A 24,613-nucleotide genomic window follows, 5' to 3' on the forward strand; every position below is an offset into this window, starting at 1 on the left:
TGCTGCCAGCGTGACAACTGATTGTGGGGACCATTGTGTGGGGCATGAGTGCCCATCTGGGGACCTTGATTATTATGGTGGTGGTAGGGGGGTTGTGTAGGGCCGCTGGGTGTTCCCGCATTTCCATGTGGGTACATCCTGTTCTGAGAAGATACTTGACTTCTGCAATATCTAGCTCTATGGCCATACTTACCACATATGAAGCATGCCATTGGGTCTGGGTGTCTAGGACCTTGGTATGTTGGTCCTGTGTTTCTATTTGTGGTGTACTTACCTCCTTGTTGTCCCTGCCATGAATTTCTCTTTTGCTGGCTATGCCTTGGCTGTCTGGGGTCCCAAAGGTTTTGCACAGGTGGTCCCTGACTGTTTTGGACTCTCTGGGGATTTGTTATATGTGTCTGTTGCTGGGGTTGTGTAGGAGCAATCTGATCTACAACAAGAACTGGAGTGGGTTTGACAAGATTAAGGTCACAAGTTCTTGCTTCTCCCCCTACAGTGTTTATTGGGGCGTCTCTCCATGCTAGTTTAGTAGTCGAGTGCGGACATTACTGCAGGCTTTAGACCTTCCACAAAACATGGAACTAGCATGGAACGAGCCTCATTTGGTTTAACTATCACTTCTCCAGCAGTAAATGTGGGCACCACTAACTTAAATCTATCAAAATACTTATCTACTGTTTCAGTGTCTGCCTGTTTGATTGTGAACAAATCGTCCCATTTGAGGACTGGTGGGTATAGGTCACGCAGCTTAGCATTAAGTGCATCTATCTTTCCTTTATTTGGGTCACCATAATCATTTGCAGAGAGAACAATACTGGTTGTGAGGGATTGTGCTAAATCCTCAGGTAAAGTATATAATATCTGTTCTAGATCCCTGCAAGGAAACTTATGTACATAATACTCCTGTGAGAGGTACCTACAAGTGGCATCTGAATCTTTCCGCGGATCTGGGAATCCAGCTTTTACACTTAACAGATCAGTTTTTGATAGTGGGTAACTGACCTCACCTGAGGAAGCTGGTACAGTCGGGCTTACAACTCTGTCTTCTCCATTGTTCACTTCTGCCCTAGCCGGTAATTTCATTGTGTGCATAGTATTCAGTGCTCTGGTCTCACTGTCAGTATCTATGCTGGCTTGGTCTGTAGGCACGTGTATGGTGTACGCTGCAAGCTGATCTTGTCTGCCTCAATGATTTCTCTTGTCCCTATGCGGTGGAATACACGCTGTCCTGTGTTATTTAGTATTCTGTAATTAAACCTGGGTCCATCTCTGAGTGTTCTTATGGACTGTGCAATATGTCCTGTGTACTGGTGACATTGAGACATGCTTGATTACCACTTATATATACAGGAGAGGTCACTGGTGGAGTAGCAAAGGAAAGCTTAGGTAGCAGAAGCTGATAGAAATCAGGGGAGTTAGCAGATGGATGGGAGACAGGAGAAGCAGAAGAGTCATCAGAGATTATAGAGACAAGGTGTAAGATTTTCCTGTAATATGTCAATGTCATGTTCTGTGTCACCATCTTGTTCTTGGTGTGGGCTTCTTTGGTCAGAGCCATGTGCCGTAGGTGGACTATGTGTTGTGTACTTGTGGATATTACAGGAGGGCAGAGCCCTGGGCGTCCTGTGCTGGTGGAGGTATGTAAGAAGGCTGTACAGCAGGAGGAACTGCACTGTGAAAAGCTGGAAACTGGATGAATGCTGCGTCATCCTCTAGGCTGGATATGTCATTAGGTGTATTTTGTAGTGACTAATTCTCTTACTGGATATAGAGATGCTGGTGATGCTGTGATATTGTTGTATGGTGGAGGATTACTGTGAGGGTTTGGTGTCAGTACATGTGTCAATACAGAGGTTAATCTTACCATTATCTGCAGTCCAGTTACACATTTCCTTTTTCCAGAAATCTAAAACTTGCAAATGTTTAATGCGCTCATTAGGTTTTATAACTGACTTTACCCGTTTCTCAAGGCATTGAAGTACTACGGGGTCAAAACTGCCCGTGTTAGGAAATGGTACAGTCTCATCCTGTGTGATGTCATTCCACTTAGAAACATACTGGACACACGGTTCTCCATAAAGGCTGAACATACAAGTAACAGCAGTACTGTCATTACTCTCTGAAGAGTCACTTCCCATTTTTCAACAACACAGTATATTATTCCTCCCAATTTGTCGCCTGGACTTCTCTCTGTGGCCACAAAGAGTCTCAAATAGACAGCGCGTGAGCGTCTTTCAGAAATTTGTGATGCCAAACTATAAGTTATATCATCAAGTGACTCACTTCTCTATTCCCTTATTCCTTCACAGGGAATACTATTCCGTAACTAAAACAACATCAAAATCCAAAACTAAACTCACTTTTCTATTCAAGCCGGCATAAATCCTACAATATCTTATCTATGTACTTTAGACTATCAAATAACACAATAATACAGCGGCATCAGTTAGGATGAGGCAATTTCCCTTTATCTCAATGGTATACGCATACTATGCAGTACTATCAGTGCCTTGATAAACAGTGCAGAGAGACGAGAGAATAAAATCATGTAAAAGACATAACAGTATCGTAATGTGTTACTTATGCATGAATATGGATCACAAGAACTCACCAACTGTTCCGAGTTCAGCATAACCAGCGTCCCAGCAGCCACAGAATACTTTGACCAGAGGCAGCAGAGCAAGGGTACAGGTATTATATATATAAAAGGTATAGGTAGCTCTGAGAGCAGCCGGCTGATGTCCTCTTTGTCTGTTACACCTGGGAAAGGTGGTCTGCCGTAGAAGCGGGTCGAAGTTAATTGAACGTTGCCCCCAAATGATAATGTCGATTTATCATAAAAAGAATTGGGAAGTCTTCATTGCGATGATATTCAGCATATAGAATTTATTATCAAATAAGAGGCCACGCCTATAATTCTGTGCAGAGAAACGTGACCGAAGACAGACTTCATCAATGATTCCTGTGCCTTCAGGGCATTTCAGGCTTACATATATATAGTACATGATTATACAATAATTCATAACTGATTAATCAATTGGGCATACATCTAGATATCATGGGGAACATGGATTGATTGATGGTGAATAACCGGAAGTGCCAAAGATGGTCAGCTGAGCTAATTGCACGGCCGATCTTCTCCTGAAGATGGCAGACTGGCTCCATGAGTCTTGGATCTCCTAGTCACATCAATTGGGCTTCTCAATAGGCCTTGTCAGCATAAAGGTAATTCTTGTTCACAATTGCATGTTGTTTGTCCAAACCAAAGGTCCATCAGATATTCATTATCATGTCCTCTTTCTCCTGACATAAAACCCTCATAAAATGTCATTAAGTTCTGGATATCTAAATACAAGGGTCTCTATTGTTAGATACGAAGTCTCTGTCAGGTGATATAACATTTCCCCTTCTGTATATAGAACATATGGTGTAACTAGATCAGACTCCTGTCATTCTCACCAGTAATAATGTTACTTATACATTTCCCCTTCTGTATATGTAACGTATGGTGTAACTAGATCTGACTCCTGTCATTCTCACCAGTAATAATGTTACTTATACATTTCCCCTTCTGTATATGTAACGTATGGTGTAACTAGATCTGACTCCTGTCATTCTCACCAGTAATAATGTTACTTATACATTTCCCCTTCTGTATATGTAACGTATGGTGTAACTAGATCTGACTCCTGTCATTCTTACCAGTAATAATGTTACTTATACATTTCTCCTTCTGTATATGCACCCTGACGAAGCTGCCATAGATGCAGTGAAACACGCGTGTAGGGCACGGCGTGTCCGCGTGTATTTGACCTTTATGAAATGTTATAGAACAAATGTATATGATCACGATGTTAGCTGTTAGTTTTCACTAATAGGAAATAGAAGCTGAGCCATAGGAAAGGAACAAACTTGAGCTGCTAGCCTTTATGAATAGGAAATAGAAGCAGACCCGTGACAAAAAAGTATATTAATGTGGGTGTATTTAATGATGTAACATTGGGACCAATGAATATACATCACTCCTGCTGTCTAGATCGATAATAACTAGACAATTATGACAAAGCAGAGACGCCACATTGGCTGCTATAGACTTTAACATAAAACGGCATATGTCACACTATCTTTATGTAATAAAATCTGTTACAGTGTAACAAACTGATTGGTAACACTTAAGGGCTAGAGAGCGGCTGCACGTCTTACCAGCATACTCAGTATATTACATCATTATACCAGTCACCACGATCACTGACAGTGTATTGGATACATTATACCACCTTCACACAGAATCTGCTAATCCTTAGATAACTAAGTGTCTGAATATGTAACAGTATCTCTATCATAAGACTGTTGCATAGTGAGATAAATATATTTGGAAGTCAGCAAGCAGCTGTGTGCCCTAGCAGTTTCTATAGGAAAGGAATAAACTTGAGCTGCTAGCCTCCATTAATAGGAAATAGAAGCAGACCCGTGATAAAAAAGTATATCATTGTGGGTGTATCTAATGATGTGACATTGGGATCAATGAATATACATCACTCTTGCTGTCTAGACTGGTAATAACCAGACATTTATGACAGAGCAGAGACGTCATATTGGCTGCTATAGACTTTAACATAAAGTGGCATATGTCATACTATCTTTATGTAATATCAGTGACATGCACATAAGTGTTACATAATTGTTACAAATGGATAAATGTCTATGAGTCAACCTAGCAGCTGCATGTCTTAACAGGACACTAAAAATCTTTTACAGTGTAACAAATTGATTGGTAACACTTAAGGGCTGGAGAGCGGCTGCACGTCTTACTAGCATACTCAGTATATTACATCATTATACCAGTCACCACGATCACTGACAGTGTATTGGATACATTATACCACCTTCACACAGAATCTGCTAATTCTTAGATAATTGAGTGACTGAATATGTAACAGTATCTCTATCATAAGACTGTTACAGAATGATATATATATTTGGAATTCAGCAAGCAGCTGTGTGCCCTAGCAGTTTATAAGACAAATAAAAAATATTTCTTATTGTGGAATCTGGATCACTAAGGGCTATTATATATATAATTTATGGGATTACCACATTTTTCTATATGAGTATTTTATTACACTAAAACAGAATAAGGGTTAATTATCTATCAGTGTAAACAGAAATTGATTAATCTCTGACACATGGAACGTATTATCTTTCAGATAAATTGAATATGAAATAATAAGCACTAAATCACTATCACAGATACTCTGCTTCCCAATAAGAATTGAGGTGGCTATACCTCTAAGGAAAGCAGTATTGCCTATGTCTAGATAAGACTAAATAAGATCTGGCTGATTATATTAAGGAAGGTTGCTATCTATAGGATAATTGGAATTGCTATATTCCTGAAGGCAACCCTACTGATCAATATCAGATTAAATAAGATCTGGCTGGTTCTATGAAAGAAGGTTGCTATTCATATGAGAATCGGAATTGCTATATTCCTTAAGGCAACCCCACTAGTTGGTATATCTTGCCAACTAAGTACATCTAAACGGCCAAATTATAGCTATTCCTTTTGGATAATAATAAATATGACTGTTCCATGATGTATAGAGATTTTCACATTAAGCAATCCCCTATCTGATATACGGAAAGCTATCCTCCAGGGGCATTGAATTTAGGAATATGGTCCTAGGAGAAATAGAGAACCAGTAATCTCCAACGACAAAAACACTCCACAATTGGAGGTCAGCTTACCTATTATACCCATTCACCCCCACTAATTCGCCAAGGGGGATGGTTTCCCGGGAGGTAATCCCTATTGAGTGAAGGGAGTGAAGGGAATGCATGGGATAAGACCCAGTGGTACCAGACGATATAGACACTAACAGCCATCCAAATAACATTACTCTTGAGAGTGATTATTAGCAACATATATACTCATACCAACAACCCCGCAAGGGTTGTGTCTTCTAATAAATAATTACACGTGGACACGCTTTTTAAATTCTTTCTCACATTTTTTTATTTTCTTTATTCACATGTATGTCAGTTTTGTGATTTTAACCTTTATGTTTCACTGCAGTTTGGGACAATAATACCAATATATATCCAATTTTAATATATACTTAATAAAGGTTATATTTTATGACTCATTAATACTGTTCAGTGCGTCAACAGTGCAGATTTCTTCTTGTTTTTCCTCCAAAAATTCTTGTTCATATACACTGCAGTTGACAGCACCCCCTTGTACAATAACATAGTTAAGCATTGGGGAAAAGGGGTTCTCCATTAACATAGGTATATGTTGATGAATTACATATACCCATGAAATTCTGATATTGTAAGAGTGTGCAGATACTAAGTCTGTGTGTATACTTATACATTTCCCCTTCTGTATATGTAACGTATGGTGTAACTAGATCTTACTCCTGTCATTCTCACCAGTACTAATGTTACTTATACATTTCCCCTTCTGTATATGTAACGTATGGTGTAACTAGATCAGACTTCTGTCATTCTCAACGGTAATAATGTTACTTATATATTTCCCCTTCTGTATATGGAACGTATGGTGTAACTAGATCTGACTCCTGTCATTCTCACCAGTAATAATGTTACTTATACATTTCCTCTTCTGTATGTGTAACGTATGGTGTAACTAGATCTGACTCCTGTCATTCTCACCAGTAATAATGTTACTTATACATTTCCCCTTCTGTATATGCAACGTATGGTGTAACTAGATCTGACTCCTGTCATTCTCACCAGTAATAATGTTACTTATACATTTCCCCTTCTGTATATGTAAAGTATGGTGTAACTAGATCTGACTCCTGTCACTCTCACCAGTAATAATGTTACTTATACATTTCCCCTTCTGTATATGTAACGTATGTTCTAACTAGATCTGACTCCTGTCATTCTCACCAGTAATAATGTTACTTATACATTTCCCCTTCTGTATATGTAACGTATGGTGTAACTAGATCTGACTCCTGTCATTCTCACCAGTAATAATGTTACTTATACATTTCCCCTTCTGTATATGTAACGTATGGTGTAACTAGATCCGACTTCTGTCACTCTCACCAGTAATAATGTTACTTATACATTTCCCCTTCTGTATATGGAACGTATGGTGTAACTAGATCTGACTCCTGTCATTCTCACCGGTATTAATGTTACTTATACATTTCCCCTTCTGTATATGGAACGTGTGGTGTAACTAGATCTGACTCCTGTCATTCTCACCAGTAATAATGTTACTTATACATTTCCCCTTCTGTATATGTAACGTATGGTGTAACTAGATCTGACTCCTGTCATTCTCACCAGTAATAATGTTACTTATACAGCACTTTCCTCCCAATAGCACTCACAGAACTTTACATTCACATTTACACAGAGCACAAGATACACAATAAGTAGAACAGAATAAAGGACTCAGCATGTGGGATGTATTATATAGGAAGTGAAGGAACATTAATGTAACAGTCATCAGTCTGTTTGTGGTCTCCAGAGTGGAGGTCTCTTGGACTGTGTGAGGCAGCAGGTTCCATGGTCAGGGCTACAATGCTAACAGATCATCCACAAATGAATTACGGCAGATTCTTGGTGCTGCTGGTAACAGTCCATCTGCAGATGGAAGTAACCAGGGCAGTAAGGAGGCAGAAGCTGCTTCTGGTACCTTTGACCCTGGTCACGTAGGCCTGGGAGAGTCAGTAAGATTATGTAATAGACACCATCTTACAGGCAGCCGGTGAAGGGAGCAGAGAATGGATGTTATGTGGCAGGAACGGGCTGGTTAGGTAACAGCCTGGCTGCTGCATTCTGTACAAGCTACAAGCGGTGCAATTCTATTGCTGGGAGACCCAGGTAGAGGACATTGCAGTAGTCTATGTGTGATGATACAAGTGCATGTATGACTGTAGGTAGATCTTCTGAGGGACTTAAGTACTGGAGTCTGGCTATGGTCCTCAGATGAGGATCTTTGGCTGATACCGGATGTCTAAGTGTCACTCCACCATCCAGGACACAAAGGTTCCATACAAACTCTGAACCCCTAAGTGTAGGTCTGGTCGGCAAAGCAGCAGTCTTACCATTTGTTGCTGAGCTTCTACATTATTATTATTATCCTTTATTTATATGGCACCACAAGGGTTCCGCAGCACCCAATTACAGAGTACATGTGCACATAATCAAAACAGGAAAACAGTGACTTACAGTTGAAGACAATATAGGACAAGTACAGGGTAACTAAGCATAACTACACCAGTAAATGACATAGAGATAAGTTCCAGGATGGGCAAAAAACTGCAGGATTTGGGCAGTTGAGGATTATTAAAGTAAGAAAAGGATAAGCACATGAGGGAAGAGGGCCCTGCTTGTGAGAGCTTACATTCTAAGGGGAGGGGTAGACAGACAGGGGTGACACAGATGGGGTACATAGAGAGCGTGGAACAGAGGGTTAGGATGAGAGTTGGCTGGGTTTGGTAAAGAAATGGGTCTTAAGAGCCCGTTTGAAGTTTTGTAGAGAGGTGGAGAGTCTGAGGGGGAGAGGTAGGGAATTCCAGAGTAAGGGAGCAGCACGTGAAAAATCTTGGATAGGAGTGGAAGTAATCAGAAGACAGGCGAGTCGGCGTGCATTAGCATATGGACCTGTTTCACTAGGACTGAGTCATGGCCAACTAGCATCACCCACATCTGGAGCTCAGCTAGACATTTAGTATTGGTATTGTTTTCAGTACCCGGAACAAAGACAGGTTATCTGCATAACAGAGGTAAAGGAGGACATGACGTCTTATTATTTCACCCAGTAGCAGCATGTATATTGTAAAAAAAACACAGGACATAAGATAAAACCTGAAGGAACATTGCAGGGAAATGGTGAAGATGAGTATATCCAGAAGATTAAAATGGTTCACCACTTGTGTGATGTCTACTGTGTCCAACAAGAGCTGATTTATTAATCACTCAGCATGCAAATTGCTTCACACCTCTGTGAGTTCTCTCATGTTGAACAAGATGTGATTTCCGTATAAAACCTTTCCCACACTCAGAACATGAATATGGCTTCTCTCCAGTGTGACTTCTCTCATGTCGAACAAGGGCCCTCATTCCGAGTTGTTCGCTCGGTATTTTTCATCGCATCGCAATGAAAATCCGCTTAGTACGCATGCGCAATGTTCGCACTGCGACTGCGCCAAGTAACTTTACTATGAAGAAAGTATTTTTACTCACGGCTTTTTCATCGCTCCGGCGATCGTAATGTGATTGACAGGAAATGGGTGTTACTGGGCGGAAACACGGCGTTTCAGGGGCGTGTGGCTGAAAACGCTACCGTTTACGGAAAAAACGCAGGAGTGGCCGGAGAAACGGTGGGAGTGCCTGGGCGAACGCTGGGTGTGTTTGTGACGTCAACCAGGAACGACAAGCACTGAACTGATCGCACAGGCAGAGTAAGTCTGGAGCTACTCTGAAACTGCTAAGTAGTTAGTAATCGCAATATTGCGAATACATCGGTCGCAATTTTAAGAAGCTAAGATTCACTCCCAGTAGGCGGCGGCTTAGCGTGTGTAACTCTGCTAAATTCGCCTTGCGACCGATCAACTCGGAATGAGGGCCAAGATGTGATTTTTGTATAAACCCTTTCCCACACTCAGTACATGAAAATGGCTTCTCACCTGTGTGACTTCTCTCATGTCTAACAAGATGTGATTTCCGTATAAAACATTTGCCACACTCAGAACATGAAAATGGCTTCTCACTTGTGTGACTTCTTTCATGTCTAACAAGATAGGACTTGTGTGAAAAACCTTTTCCACACTCAGAACATGCAAATGGCTTCTCACCTGTGTGACTTCTCTCATGTATAACAAGATATGACTTGTGTGAAAAACCTTTTCCACACTCAGAACATGAAAATGGCTTCTCTCCGGTGTGACTTCTCTCATGTATAACAAGATATGACTTGTGTGAAAAACCTTTTCCACACTCAGAACAAGAAAATGGCTTCTCTCCAGTGTGACTTCTTTCATGTTGAACAAGATTTGATTTTAGTGAAAAACATTTCCCACACTCAGAACATGTAAATGGCTTCTCTCCGGTGTGACTTCTCTCATGTCTAACAAGAGTTGATTTCTGTGCAAAACATTTCCCACACTCAGAACATGAAATTGGCCCCTCTCCGGTGTGATTTCTCTCATGTATAACAAGACAAGACTTGTGTGAAAAACGTTTTCCACATTCAGAACATGAAAATGGCTTCTCTCCGGTGTGACTTCTCTCATGTTGAACAAGATGTGATTTCCGTGTAAAACATTTCCCACACTCAGAACATGAAAATGGCTTCTCACCGGTGTGACTTCTCTCATGTTGAACAAGATGTGATTTACGTGTAAAACATTTCCCACACTCAGAACATGTAAATGGACTCTCACCTATGTGAGTTTTCTGATGTATAACAAAATATGATTTGGATGTAAAACATTTCCCACACTCAGAACATGAAAATGGCTTCTTACCTGTGTGACTTCTCTCATGTATAACAAGAGATGATTTCTGTGCAAAACATTTCCCACACTTAGAACATGGAAATGGCCTCTCACCTGCCTTACCTGTCTGATGGGTAATAGGCTTTGTGTTTTGTGTAAAACATTTGGCATCTATAGAACAGGGAAACACTGTATCTACTGTCAGTGCTGTAACAGATGCACCAATATCAGAGTGATCAGGAGAACATTTCCCAGGATCAGAGGGATCAGCTGATAGAGCTGGATGTACAATTGGGGTAATGGGGTTATCTCCTGGAGAATCCTGTCTACTGTCATTATCTTTTATGACACAATCCGGGGATAACATTAGATGTCCTTCGGAGATATTCCTGCTTGTGTGTCCATCTGCTGGAAATAAAATACATTATGGAAATGTGAATTTTCATAAAACATTTAATATCTAGTAAAGATTATGATCAAAACTGACAAATTACTATAAAATGAGTAGATAAGACCCAGGGTGTTACATGGTACAATATATAATTCTGTAACAGACACTGTATCCAGTACTGTATTTCTGGCATTGCATTTATGTTTATCTTTAAAATAATACTAGGAAGCTTGGACAGGAGTGTTACTAACACTGAGAGAACATGTGGGATTACTAGAGGTGACATGGGCTGTGCAGTAATATAACATCACCTGTGCATACATTTAGGTAACACTGAGATCATGTGGGATTACTAGAGATGACATGGGCTGTGCAGTAATATAACATCGCCTGAGCATACATTTAGGTAACACTGAGAGATCATGTGGGATTACTAGAGGTGACATGGGCTGTGCAGTAATATAACATCGCCTGTGCATACATTTAGGTAACACTGAGAGATCATGTGGGATTACTAGAGGTGACATGGGCTGTGCAGTAATATAACATCGCCTGTGCATACATTTAGGTAACACTGAGAGATCATGTGGTATTACTAGAGGTGACATGGGTTGTGCAGTAATATAACATTGCTGTGCATACATTTAGGTAACACTGAGAGATCATGTGGTATTACTAGAGGTGACATGGGTTGTGCAGTAATATAACATCACCTGTGCATACATTTAGGTAACACTGAGATCATGTGGGATTACTAGAGGTGACATGGGCTGTGCAGTAATATAACATCGCCTGTGCATACATTTAGGTAACACTGGGATAATGTGGAATTACTAGAGGTGACATGGGCTGTACAGTAATATAACATCGCCTGTGCATACATTTAGGTAACACTGAGAGAACATGTGGGATTACTAGAGGTGACATGGGCTGTAAAGTAATATAACATCACCTGAGCATACATTTAGGTAACACTGAGATCATGTGGGATTACTAGAGGTGACATGGGCTGTGCAGTAATATAACATCGCCTGTGCATACATTTAGGTAACACTGGGATAATGTGGAATTACTAGAGGTGACATGGGCTGTGCAGTAATATAACATCGCCTGTGCATACATTTAGGTAACACTGAGAGAACATGTGGGATTACTAGAGGTGACATGGGCTGTAAAGTAATATAACATGGCCTGTGCATACATTTAGGTAACACTGAGAGATCATGTGGGATTACTAGAGGTGACATGGGCTGTGCAGTAATATAACATCGCCTGTGCATACATTTAGGTAACACTGAGAGAACATGTGGGATTACTAGAGGTGACATGGGCTGTGCAGTAATATAACATCGCCTGTGCATACATTTAGGTAACACTGAGATCATGTGGGATTACTAGAGGTGACATGGGCTGTGCAGTAATATAACATCGCCTGTGCATACATTTAGGTAACACTGAGATCATGTGGGATTACTAGAGGTGACATGGGCTGTGCAGTAATATAACATCGCCTGTGCATACATTTAGGTAACACAGAGATCATGTGGGATTACTAGAGGTGACATGGGCTGTGCAGTAATATAACATCGCCTGTGCATACATTTAGGTTACACTGAGAGATCATGTGGGATTACTAGAGGTGACATGGGCTGTGCAGTAATATAACATCTCCTGTGCATACATTTAGGTAACACTGAGATCATGTGAGATTACTAGAGGTGACATGGGCTGTGCAGTAATATAACATCACCTGAGCATACATTTAGGTAACACTGAGAGATCATGTGGGATTACTAGAGGTGACATGGGCTGTGCAGTAATATAACATCGCCTGTGCATACATTTAGGTAACACTGAGAGATCATGTGGGATTACTAGAGGTGACATGGGCTGTGTAGTAATATAACATCGCCTGTGCATACATTTAGGTAACACTGAGATCATGTGGGATTACTAGAGGTGACATGGGCTGTGCAGTAATATAACATCGCCTGTGCATACATTTAGGTAACACTGAGATCATGTAGGATTACTAGAGGTGACATGGGCTGTGCAGTAATATAACATCGCCTGTGCATACATTTAGGTAACACTGAGATCATGTGAGGTTACTAGAGGTGACATGGGCTGTGCAGTAATATAACATCGCCTGTGCATACATTTAGGTAACACTGAGAGATCATGTGGGATTACTAGAGGTGACATGGGCTGTGCAGTAATATAACTTCGCCTATGCATACATTTAGGTAACACTGAGATCATGTGAGGTTACTAGAGGTGACATGGGCTGTGCAGTAATATAACATCGCCTGTGCATACATTTAGGTAATACTGAGAGATCATGTGGGATTACTAGAGGTGACATGGGCTGTGCAGTAATATAACATCTCCTGTGCATACATTTAGGTAACACTGAGAGATCATGTGGGATTACTAGAGATGACATGGGCTGTGCAGTAATATAACATCGCCTGTGCATACATTTAGGTAACACTGAGATCATGTGGGATTACTAGAGGTGACATGGGCTGTGCAGTAATATAACATCACCTGTGCATACATTTGGGTAACACTGAGAGATCATGTGGGATTACTAGAGGTGACTTGGGCTGTGCAGTAATATAACACCGCCTGTGCATACATTTAGGTAACACTGAGATCATGTGGGATTACTAGAGGTGACATGGGCTGTGCAGTAATATAACATCGCCTATGCATACATTTAGGTAACACTGAGATCATGTGAGGTTACTAGAGGTGACATGGGCTGTGCAGTAATATAACATCGCCTGTGCATACATTTAGGTAACACTGAGAGATCATGTGGGATTACTAGAGGTGACATGGGCTGTGCAGTAATATAACATCTCCTGTGCATACATTTAGGTAACACTGAGAGATCATGTGGGATTACTAGAGATGACATGGGCTGTGCAGTAATATAACATCGCCTGTGCATACATTTAGGTAACACTGAGATCATGTGGGATTACTAGAGGTGACATGGGCTGTGCAGTAATATAACATCACCTGTGCATACATTTAGGTAACACTGAGAGATCATGTGGGATTACTAGAGGTGACTTGGGCTGTGCAGTAATATAACACCGCCTGTGCATACATTTAGGTAACACTGAGATCATGTGGGATTACTAGAGGTGACATGGACTGTGCAGTAATATAACATCGCCTGTGCATACATTTAGGTAACACTGAGAGATCATGTGGGATTACTAGAGGTGACATGGGCTGTGCAGTAATATAACATCGCCTGTGCATACATTTAGGTAACACTGAGATCATGTGGTATTACTAGAGATGACATGGGCTGTGCAGTAATATAACATCACCTGTGCATACATTTAGGTAACACTGAGAGACAATGTGGGATTACTAGAGGTGACATGGGCTGTGCAGTAATATAACATCGCCTGTGCATACATTTAGGTAACACTGAGAGATCATGTGGGATTACTAGAGGTGACATGGGCTGTGCAGTAATATAACATCGCCTGTGCATACATTTAGGTAACACTGAGATCATGTGGTATTACTAGAGATGACATGGGCTGTGCAGTAATATAACATCACCTGTGCATACATTTAGGTAACACTGAGAGATCATGTGGGATTACTAGAGGTGACATGGGCTGTGCAGTAATATAACATCGCCTGTGCATACATTTAGGTAACACTGAGAGATCATGTGGGATTACTAGAGGTGACATGGGCTGTGCAGTAATATAACATCGCCTGTGCATACATTTAGGTAACACTGAGATAATGTGGGATTACTAGAGGTGACATGGGCTGTGCAGTAATATTACATCGCCTGTGCATACATTTAGGTAACACTGAGAGATCATGTGGGATTACTAGAGGTGACATGGGCAGTGCAGCAACATAACTTCACCTGTGCATACATTTAGGTAACACTGAGATCATGTGGGATTACTAGAGGTGACATGGGCAGTGCAGCAACATAACATCACCTCTGCATACATTTAGGTAACACTGAGAACATGTGGGGTTACTAGAGGTGACACGGGCTGTGCAGTAATATAACATCGCCTGTGCATACATTTAGGTAACACTGAGATCATGTGGGATTACTAGAGGTGACATGGGCTGTGCAGTAATATAACATCGCCTGTGCATACATTTAGGTAACACTGAGAGATCATGTGGGATTACTAGAGGTGACATGGGCTGTGCAGTAATATAACATCGACAGGTGCATACATTTAGGTAACACTGAGATCATGTGGGATTACTAGAGGTGACATGGGCTGTGCAGTAATATAACATCGTCTGTGCATACGTTTAGGTAACACTGAGAGATCATGTGGGATTACTAGAGGTGACATGGGCTGTGCAGTAATATAACATCGCCTGTGCATACATTTAGGTAACACTGAGATCATGTGGGATAACTAGAGGTGACATGGGCTGTGCAGTAATATAACATCGCCTGTGCATACATTTAGGTAACACTGAGAGAACATGTGGGATTACTAGAGGTGACATGGGCTGTGCAGTAATATAACATCGCCTGTGCATACATTTAGGTAACACTGAGATCATGTGGGATAACTAGAGGTGACATGGGCTGTGCAGTAATATAACATCGCCTGTGCATACATTTAGGTAACACTGAGAGATCAAGTGGGATTACTAGAGGTGACATGGGCTGTGCAGTAATATAACATTGCCTGTGCATACATTTAGGTAACACTGAGAGATCATGTGGGATTACTAGAGGTGATATGGGCTGTGTAGTAATATAACATCGCCTGTGCATACATTTTGGTAACACTGAGATCATGTGGGATTACTAGAGGTGACATGGACTGTGCAGTAATATAACATCGCCTGTGCATACATTTAGGTAACACTGAGATAATGTGGGATTACTAGAGGTGACATGGGCTGTGCAGTAATATTACATCGCCTGTGCATACATTTAGGTAACACTGAGAGATCATGTGGGATTACTAGAGGTGACATGGGCAGTGCAGCAACATAACTTCACCTGTGCATACATTTAGGTAACACTGAGATCATGTGGGATTACTAGAGGTGACATGGGCAGTGCAGCAACATAACATCACCTCTGCATACATTTAGGTAACACTGAGAACATGTGGGGTTACTAGAGGTGACACGGGCTGTGCAGTAATATAACATCGCCTGTGCATACATTTAGGTAACACTGAGATCATGTGGGATTACTAGAGGTGACATGGGCTGTGCAGTAATATAACATCGCCTGTGCATACATTTAGGTAACACTGAGAGATCATGTGGGATTACTAGAGGTGACATGGGCTGTGCAGTAATATAACATCGACAGGTGCATACATTTAGGTAACACTGAGATCATGTGGGATTACTAGAGGTGACATGGGCTGTGCAGTAATATAACATCGTCTGTGCATACGTTTAGGTAACACTGAGAGATCATGTGGGATTACTAGAGGTGACATGGGCTGTGCAGTAATATAACATCGCCTGTGCATACATTTAGGTAACACTGAGATCATGTGGGATAACTAGAGGTGACATGGGCTGTGCAGTAATATAACATCGCCTGTGCATACATTTAGGTAACACTGAGAGAACATGTGGGATTACTAGAGGTGACATGGGCTGTGCAGTAATATAACATCGCCTGTGCATACATTTAGGTAACACTGAGATCATGTGGGATAACTAGAGGTGACATGGGCTGTGCAGTAATATAACATCGCCTGTGCATACATTTAGGTAACACTGAGAGATCAAGTGGGATTACTAGAGGTGACATGGGCTGTGCAGTAATATAACATTGCCTGTGCATACATTTAGGTAACACTGAGAGATCATGTGGGATTACTAGAGGTGATATGGGCTGTGTAGTAATATAACATCGCCTGTGCATACATTTTGGTAACACTAAGATCATGTGGGATTACTAGAGGTGACATGGACTGTGCAGTAATATAACATCGCCTGTGCATACATTTAGGTAACACTGAGAGATCATGTGGGATTACTAGAGGTGACACGGGCTGTGCAGTAATATAACATCGCCTGTGCATACATTTAGGTAACACTGAGAGATCATGTGGTATTACTAGAGGTGACATGGGCTGTGTAGTAATATAACATCGCCTGTGCATACATTTAGGTAACACTGAGATCATGTGGGATTACTAGAGGTGACATGGGCTGTGCAGTAATATTACATCACCTGTGCATACATTTAGGTAACACTGAGAGATCATGTGGGATTACTTGAGGTGACATGGGCTGTGCAGTAATATAACATCGCCTGTGCATACATTCAGGTAACACTGAGAGATCATGTGGGATTACTAGAGGTGACATGGGCTGTGCAGTAATATAACATCGCCTGTGCATACATTTAGGTAACACTGAAATCATGTGGGATTACTAGAGGTGACATGGGCTGTGCAGTAATAGAACACCGCCTGTGCATACGTTTAGGTAACACTGAGAGATCATGTGGGATTACTAGAGGTGACATGGGCTGTGCAGTAATATAACATCGCCTGTGCATACATTTAGGTAACACTGAGAGAACATGTGGGATTACTAGAGGTGACATGGGCTGTGCAGTAATATAACATCGCCTGTGCATACATTTAGGTAACACTGAGATCATGTGGGATTACTAGAGGTGACATGGTCTATGCAGTAATATAACATCGCCTGTGCATACATTTAGGTAACACTGAGAGATCATGTGGTATTACTAGAGGTGACATGGGCTGTGTAGTAATATAACATCGCCTGTACATACATTTAGGTAACACTGAGATCATGTGGGATTACTAGAGGTGACATGGGCTGTGCAGTAATATTACATCACCTGTGCATACATTTAGGTAACACTGAGAGATCATGTGGGATTACTTGAGGTGACATGGGCTGTGCAGTAATATAACATCGCCTGTGCATACATTTAGGTAACACTGAGATCATGTGGGATAACTAGAGGTGACATGGGCTGTGCAGTAATATAACATCGCCTGTGCATACATTTAGGTAACACTGAGAGATCAAGTGGGATTACTAGAGGTGACATGGGCTGTGCAGTAATATAACATTGCCTGTGCATACATTTAGGTAACACTGAGAGATCATGTGGGATTACTAGAGGTGATATGGGCTGTGTAGTAATATAACATCGCCTGTGCATACATTTTGGTAACACTGAGATCATGTGGGATTACTAGAGGTGACATGGACTGTGCAGTAATATAACATCGCCTGTGCATACATTTAGGTAACACTGAGAGATCATGTGGGATTACTAGAGGTGACACGGGCTGTGCAGTAATATAACATCGCCTGTGCATACATTTAGGTAACACTGAGAGATCATGTGGTATTACTAGAGGTGACATGGGCTGTGTAGTAATATAACATCGCCTGTGCATACATTTAGGTAACACTGAGATCATGTGGGATTACTAGAGGTGACATGGGCTGTGCAGTAATATTACATCACCTGTGCATACATTTAGGTAACACTGAGAGATCATGTGGGATTACTTGAGGTGACATGGGCTGTGCAGTAATATAACATCGCCTGTGCATACATTCAGGTAACACTGAGAGATCATGTGGGATTACTAGAGGTGACATGGGCTGTGCAGTAATATAACATCGCCTGTGCATACATTTAGGTAACACTGAGATCATGTGGGATTACTAGAGGTGACATGGGCTGTGCAGTAATAGAACACCGCCTGTGCATACGTTTAGGTAACACTGAGAGATCATGTGGGATTACTAGAGGTGACATGGGCTGTGCAGTAATATAACATCGCCTGTGCATACATTTAGGTAACACTGAGAGAACATGTGGGATTACTAGAGGTGACATGGGCTGTGCAGTAATATAACATCGCCTGTGCATACATTTAGGTAACACTGAGATCATGTGGGATTACTAGAGGTGACATGGTCTATGCAGTAATATAACATCGCCTGTGCATACATCTAGGTAACACTGAGAGATCATGTGGTATTACTAGAGGTGACATGGGCTGTGTAGTAATATAACATCGCCTGTGCATACATTTAGGTAACACTGAGATCATGTGGGATTACTAGAGGTGACATGGGCTGTGCAGTAATATTACATCACCTGTGCATACATTTAGGTAACACTGAGAGATCATGTGGGATTACTTGAGGTGACATGGGCTGTGCAGTAATATAACATCGCCTGTGCATACATTTAGGTAACACTGAGATCATGTGGGATTACTAGAGGTGACATGGGCTGTGCAGTAATATAACATCGCCTGTGCATACATTTAGGTAACACTGAGATCATGTGGGGTTACTAGAGGTGACATGGACTGTGCAGTAATATAACATCACCTCTGCATACATTTAGGTAACACTGAGATCATGTGGGATTACTAGAGATGACATGGGCTGTGCAGTAATATAACATCGCCTGTGCATACATTTAGGTAACACTGAGAGATCATGTGGGATTACTAGAGGTGACATGGGCTGTGCAGTAATATAACATCGCCTGTGCATACATTTAGGTAACACTGAGAGATCATGTGGGATTACTAGAGGTGACATGGGCTGTGCAGTAATATAACATCGCCTGTGCATACATTTAGGTAACACTGAGATCATGTGGTATTACTAGAGATGACATGGGCTGTGCAGTAATATAACATCACCTGTGCATACATTTAGGTAACACTGAGAGATCATGTGGGATTACTAGAGGTGACATGGGCTGTGCAGTAATATAACATTGCCTGTGCATACATTTAGGTAACACTGAGAGATCATGTGGGATTACTAGAGGTGATATGGGCTGTGTAGTAATATAACATCGCCTGTGCATACATTTTGGTAACACTGAGATCATGTGGGATTACTAGAGGTGACATGGACTGTGCAGTAATATAACATCGCCTGTGCATACATTTAGGTAACACTGAGATAATGTGGGATTACTAGAGGTGACATGGGCTGTGCAGTAATATTACATCGCCTGTGCATACATTTAGGTAACACTGAGAGATCATGTGGGATTACTAGAGGTGACATGGGCAGTGCAGCAACATAACTTCACCTGTGCATACATTTAGGTAACACTGAGATCATGTGGGATTACTAGAGGTGACATGGGCAGTGCAGCAACATAACATCACCTCTGCATACATTTAGGTAACACTGAGAACATGTGGGGTTACTAGAGGTGACACGGGCTGTGCAGTAATATAACATCGCCTGTGCATACATTTAGGTAACACTGAGATCATGTGGGATTACTAGAGGTGACATGGGCTGTGCAGTAATATAACATCGCCTGTGCATACATTTAGGTAACACTGAGAGATCATGTGGGATTACTAGAGGTGACATGGGCTGTGCAGTAATATAACATCGACAGGTGCATACATTTAGGTAACACTGAGATCATGTGGGATTACTAGAGGTGACATGGGCTGTGCAGTAATATAACATCGTCTGTGCATACGTTTAGGTAACACTGAGAGATCATGTGGGATTACTAGAGGTGACATGGGCTGTGCAGTAATATAACATCGCCTGTGCATACATTTAGGTAACACTGAGATCATGTGGGATAACTAGAGGTGACATGGGCTGTGCAGTAATATAACATCGCCTGTGCATACATTTAGGTAACACTGAGAGAACATGTGGGATTACTAGAGGTGACATGGGCTGTGCAGTAATATAACATTGCCTGTGCATACATTTAGGTAACACTGAGATCATGTGGGATAACTAGAGGTGACATGGGCTGTGCAGTAATATAACATCGCCTGTGCATACATTTAGGTAACACTGAGAGATCAAGTGGGATTACTAGAGGTGACATGGGCTGTGCAGTAATATAACATTGCCTGTGCATACATTTAGGTAACACTGAGAGATCATGTGGGATTACTAGAGGTGATATGGGCTGTGTAGTAATATAACATCGCCTGTGCATACATTTTGGTAACACTGAGATCATGTGGGATTACTAGAGGTGACATGGACTGTGCAGTAATATAACATCGCCTGTGCATACATTTAGGTAACACTGAGAGATCATGTGGGATTACTAGAGGTGACACGGGCTGTGCAGTAATATAACATCGCCTGTGCATACATTTAGGTAACACTGAGAGATCATGTGGTATTACTAGAGGTGACATGGGCTGTGTAGTAATATAACATCGCCTGTGCATACATTTAGGTAACACTGAGATCATGTGGGATTACTAGAGGTGACATGGGCTGTGCAGTAATATTACATCACCTGTGCATACATTTAGGTAACACTGAGAGATCATGTGGGATTACTTGAGGTGACATGGGCTGTGCAGTAATATAACATCGCCTGTGCATACATTCAGGTAACACTGAGAGATCATGTGGGATTACTAGAGGTGACATGGGCTGTGCAGTAATATAACATCGCCTGTGCATACATTTAGGTAACACTGAGATCATGTGGGATTACTAGAGGTGACATGGGCTGTGCAGTAATAGAACACCGCCTGTGCATACGTTTAGGTAACACTGAGAGATCATGTGGGATTACTAGAGGTGACATGGGCTGTGCAGTAATATAACATCGCCTGTGCATACATTTAGGTAACACTGAGAGAACATGTGGGATTACTAGAGGTGACATGGGCTGTGCAGTAATATAACATCGCCTGTGCATACATTTAGGTAACACTGAGATCATGTGGGATTACTAGAGGTGACATGGTCTATGCAGTAATATAACATCGCCTGTGCATACATTTAGGTAACACTGAGAGATCATGTGGTATTACTAGAGGTGACATGGGCTGTGTAGTAATATAGCATCGCCTGTACATACATTTAGGTAACACTGAGATCATGTGGGATTACTAGAGGTGACATGGGCTGTGCAGTAATATTACATCACCTGTGCATACATTTAGGTAACACTGAGAGATCATGTGGGATTACTTGAGGTGACATGGGCTGTGCAGTAATATAACATCGCCTGTGCATACATTTAGGTAACACTGAGATCATGTGGGATAACTAGAGGTGACATGGGCTGTGCAGTAATATAACATCGCCTGTGCATACATTTAGGTAACACTGAGAGATCAAGTGGGATTACTAGAGGTGACATGGGCTGTGCAGTAATATAACATTGCCTGTGCATACATTTAGGTAACACTGAGAGATCATGTGGGATTACTAGAGGTGATATGGGCTGTGTAGTAATATAACATCGCCTGTGCATACATTTTGGTAACACTGAGATCATGTGGGATTACTAGAGGTGACATGGACTGTGCAGTAATATAACATCGCCTGTGCATACATTTAGGTAACACTGAGAGATCATGTGGGATTACTAGAGGTGACACGGGCTGTGCAGTAATATAACATCGCCTGTGCATACATTTAGGTAACACTGAGAGATCATGTGGTATTACTAGAGGTGACATGGGCTGTGTAGTAATATAACATCGCCTGTGCATACATTTAGGTAACACTGAGATCATGTGGGATTACTAGAGGTGACATGGGCTGTGCAGTAATATTACATCACCTGTGCATACATTTAGGTAACACTGAGAGATCATGTGGGATTACTTGAGGTGACATGGGCTGTGCAGTAATATAACATCGCCTGTGCATACATTCAGGTAACACTGAGAGATCATGTGGGATTACTAGAGGTGACATGGGCTGTGCAGTAATATAACATCGCCTGTGCATACATTTAGGTAACACTGAGATCATGTGGGATTACTAGAGGTGACATGGGCTGTGCAGTAATAGAACACCGCCTGTGCATACGTTTAGGTAACACTGAGAGATCATGTGGGATTACTAGAGGTGACATGGGCTGTGCAGTAATATAACATCGCCTGTGCATACATTTAGGTAACACTGAGAGAACATGTGGGATTACTAGAGGTGACATGGGCTGTGCAGTAATATAACATCGCCTGTGCATACATTTAGGTAACACTGAGATCATGTGGGATTACTAGAGGTGACATGGTCTATGCAGTAATATAACATCGCCTGTGCATACATCTAGGTAACACTGAGAGATCATGTGGTATTACTAGAGGTGACATGGGCTGTGTAGTAATATAACATCGCCTGTGCATACATTTAGGTAACACTGAGATCATGTGGGATTACTAGAGGTGACATGGGCTGTGCAGTAATATTACATCACCTGTGCATACATTTAGGTAACACTGAGAGATCATGTGGGATTACTTGAGGTGACATGGGCTGTGCAGTAATATAACATCGCCTGTGCATACATTTAGGTAACACTGAGATCATGTGGGATTACTAGAGGTGACATGGGCTGTGCAGTAATATAACATCGCCTGTGCATACATTTAGGTAACACTGAGATCATGTGGGGTTACTAGAGGTGACATGGACTGTGCAGTAATATAACATCACCTCTGCATACATTTAGGTAACACTGAGATCATGTGGGATTACTAGAGATGACATGGGCTGTGCAGTAATATAACATCGCCTGTGCATACATTTAGGTAACACTGAGAGATCATGTGGGATTACTAGAGGTGACATGGGCTGTGCAGTAATATAACATCGCCTGTGCATACATTTAGGTAACACTGAGAGATCATGTGGGATTACTAGAGGTGACATGGGCTGTGCAGTAATATAACATCGCCTGTGCATACATTTAGGTAACACTGAGATCATGTGGTATTACTAGAGATGACATGGGCTGTGCAGTAATATAACATCACCTGTGCATACATTTAGGTAACACTGAGAGATCATGTGGGATTACTAGAGGTGACATGGGCTGTGCAGTAATATAACATCGCCTGTGCATACATTTAGGTAACACTGAGAGATCATGTGGGATTACTAGAGGTGACATGGGCTGTGCAGTAATATAACATCGCCTGTGCATACATTTAGGTAACACTGAGATAATGTGGGATTACTAGAGGTGACATGGGCTGTGCAGTAATATTACATCGCCTGTGCATACATTTAGGTAACACTGAGAGATCATGTGGGATTACTAGAGGTGACATGGGCAGTGCAGCAACATAACATCACCTGTGCATACATTTAGGTAACACTGAGATCATGTGGGATTACTAGAGGTGACATGGGCCGTGCAGTAATATAACATCACCTCTGCATACATTTAGGTAACACTGAGAACATGTGGGGTTACTAGAGGTGACACGGGCTGTGCAGTAATATAACATCTCCTGTGCATACATTTAGGTAACACTGAGAGATCATGTGGGATTACTAGAGGTGACATGGGCTGTGCAGTAATATAACATCGCCTATGCATACATTTAGGTAACACTGAGATCATGTGGGATTACTAGAGGTGACATGGGCTGTGCAGTAATATAACATCGTCTGTGCATACGTTTAGGTAACACTGAGAGATCATGTGGGATTACTAGAGGTGACATGGGCTGTGCAGTAATATAACATTGCCTGTGCATACATTTAGGTAACACTGAGATCATGTGGGATAACTAGAGGTGACATGGGCTGTGCAGTAATATAACATCGCCTGTGCATACATTTAGGTAACACTGAGAGAACATGTGGGATTACTAGAGGTGACATGGACTGTGCAGTAATATAACATCGCCTGGGCATACATTTAGGTAACACTGAGATCATGTGGGATTACTAGAGGTGA

At 41.6% G+C, this 24,613-nt stretch overlaps 1 protein-coding gene across 1 annotated transcript in view; it reads right to left on the minus strand.

The window, feature by feature from the left end:
* LOC134984645 (uncharacterized) overlaps positions 1-24,613 on the minus strand; it is a 475,458-nt gene that overhangs the window by 138,282 nt on the left and 312,563 nt on the right. The window contains exons 7-10 of the mRNA XM_063950187.1: positions 9,493-10,895; positions 1,865-2,057; positions 564-1,139; positions 275-442 (exon numbers count right to left, since the gene is read on the minus strand). Of these exons, the coding sequence (XP_063806257.1) occupies positions 275-442; positions 564-1,139; positions 1,865-2,057; positions 9,493-10,895 (2,340 nt within the window). The remainder of the gene's footprint in view (positions 1-274; positions 443-563; positions 1,140-1,864; positions 2,058-9,492; positions 10,896-24,613) is intronic.

Source organism: Pseudophryne corroboree (genome assembly GCF_028390025.1).
Source record: "Pseudophryne corroboree isolate aPseCor3 chromosome 3 unlocalized genomic scaffold, aPseCor3.hap2 SUPER_3_unloc_7, whole genome shotgun sequence".
NCBI classification, from domain to species: domain Eukaryota; kingdom Metazoa; phylum Chordata; class Amphibia; order Anura; family Myobatrachidae; genus Pseudophryne; species Pseudophryne corroboree.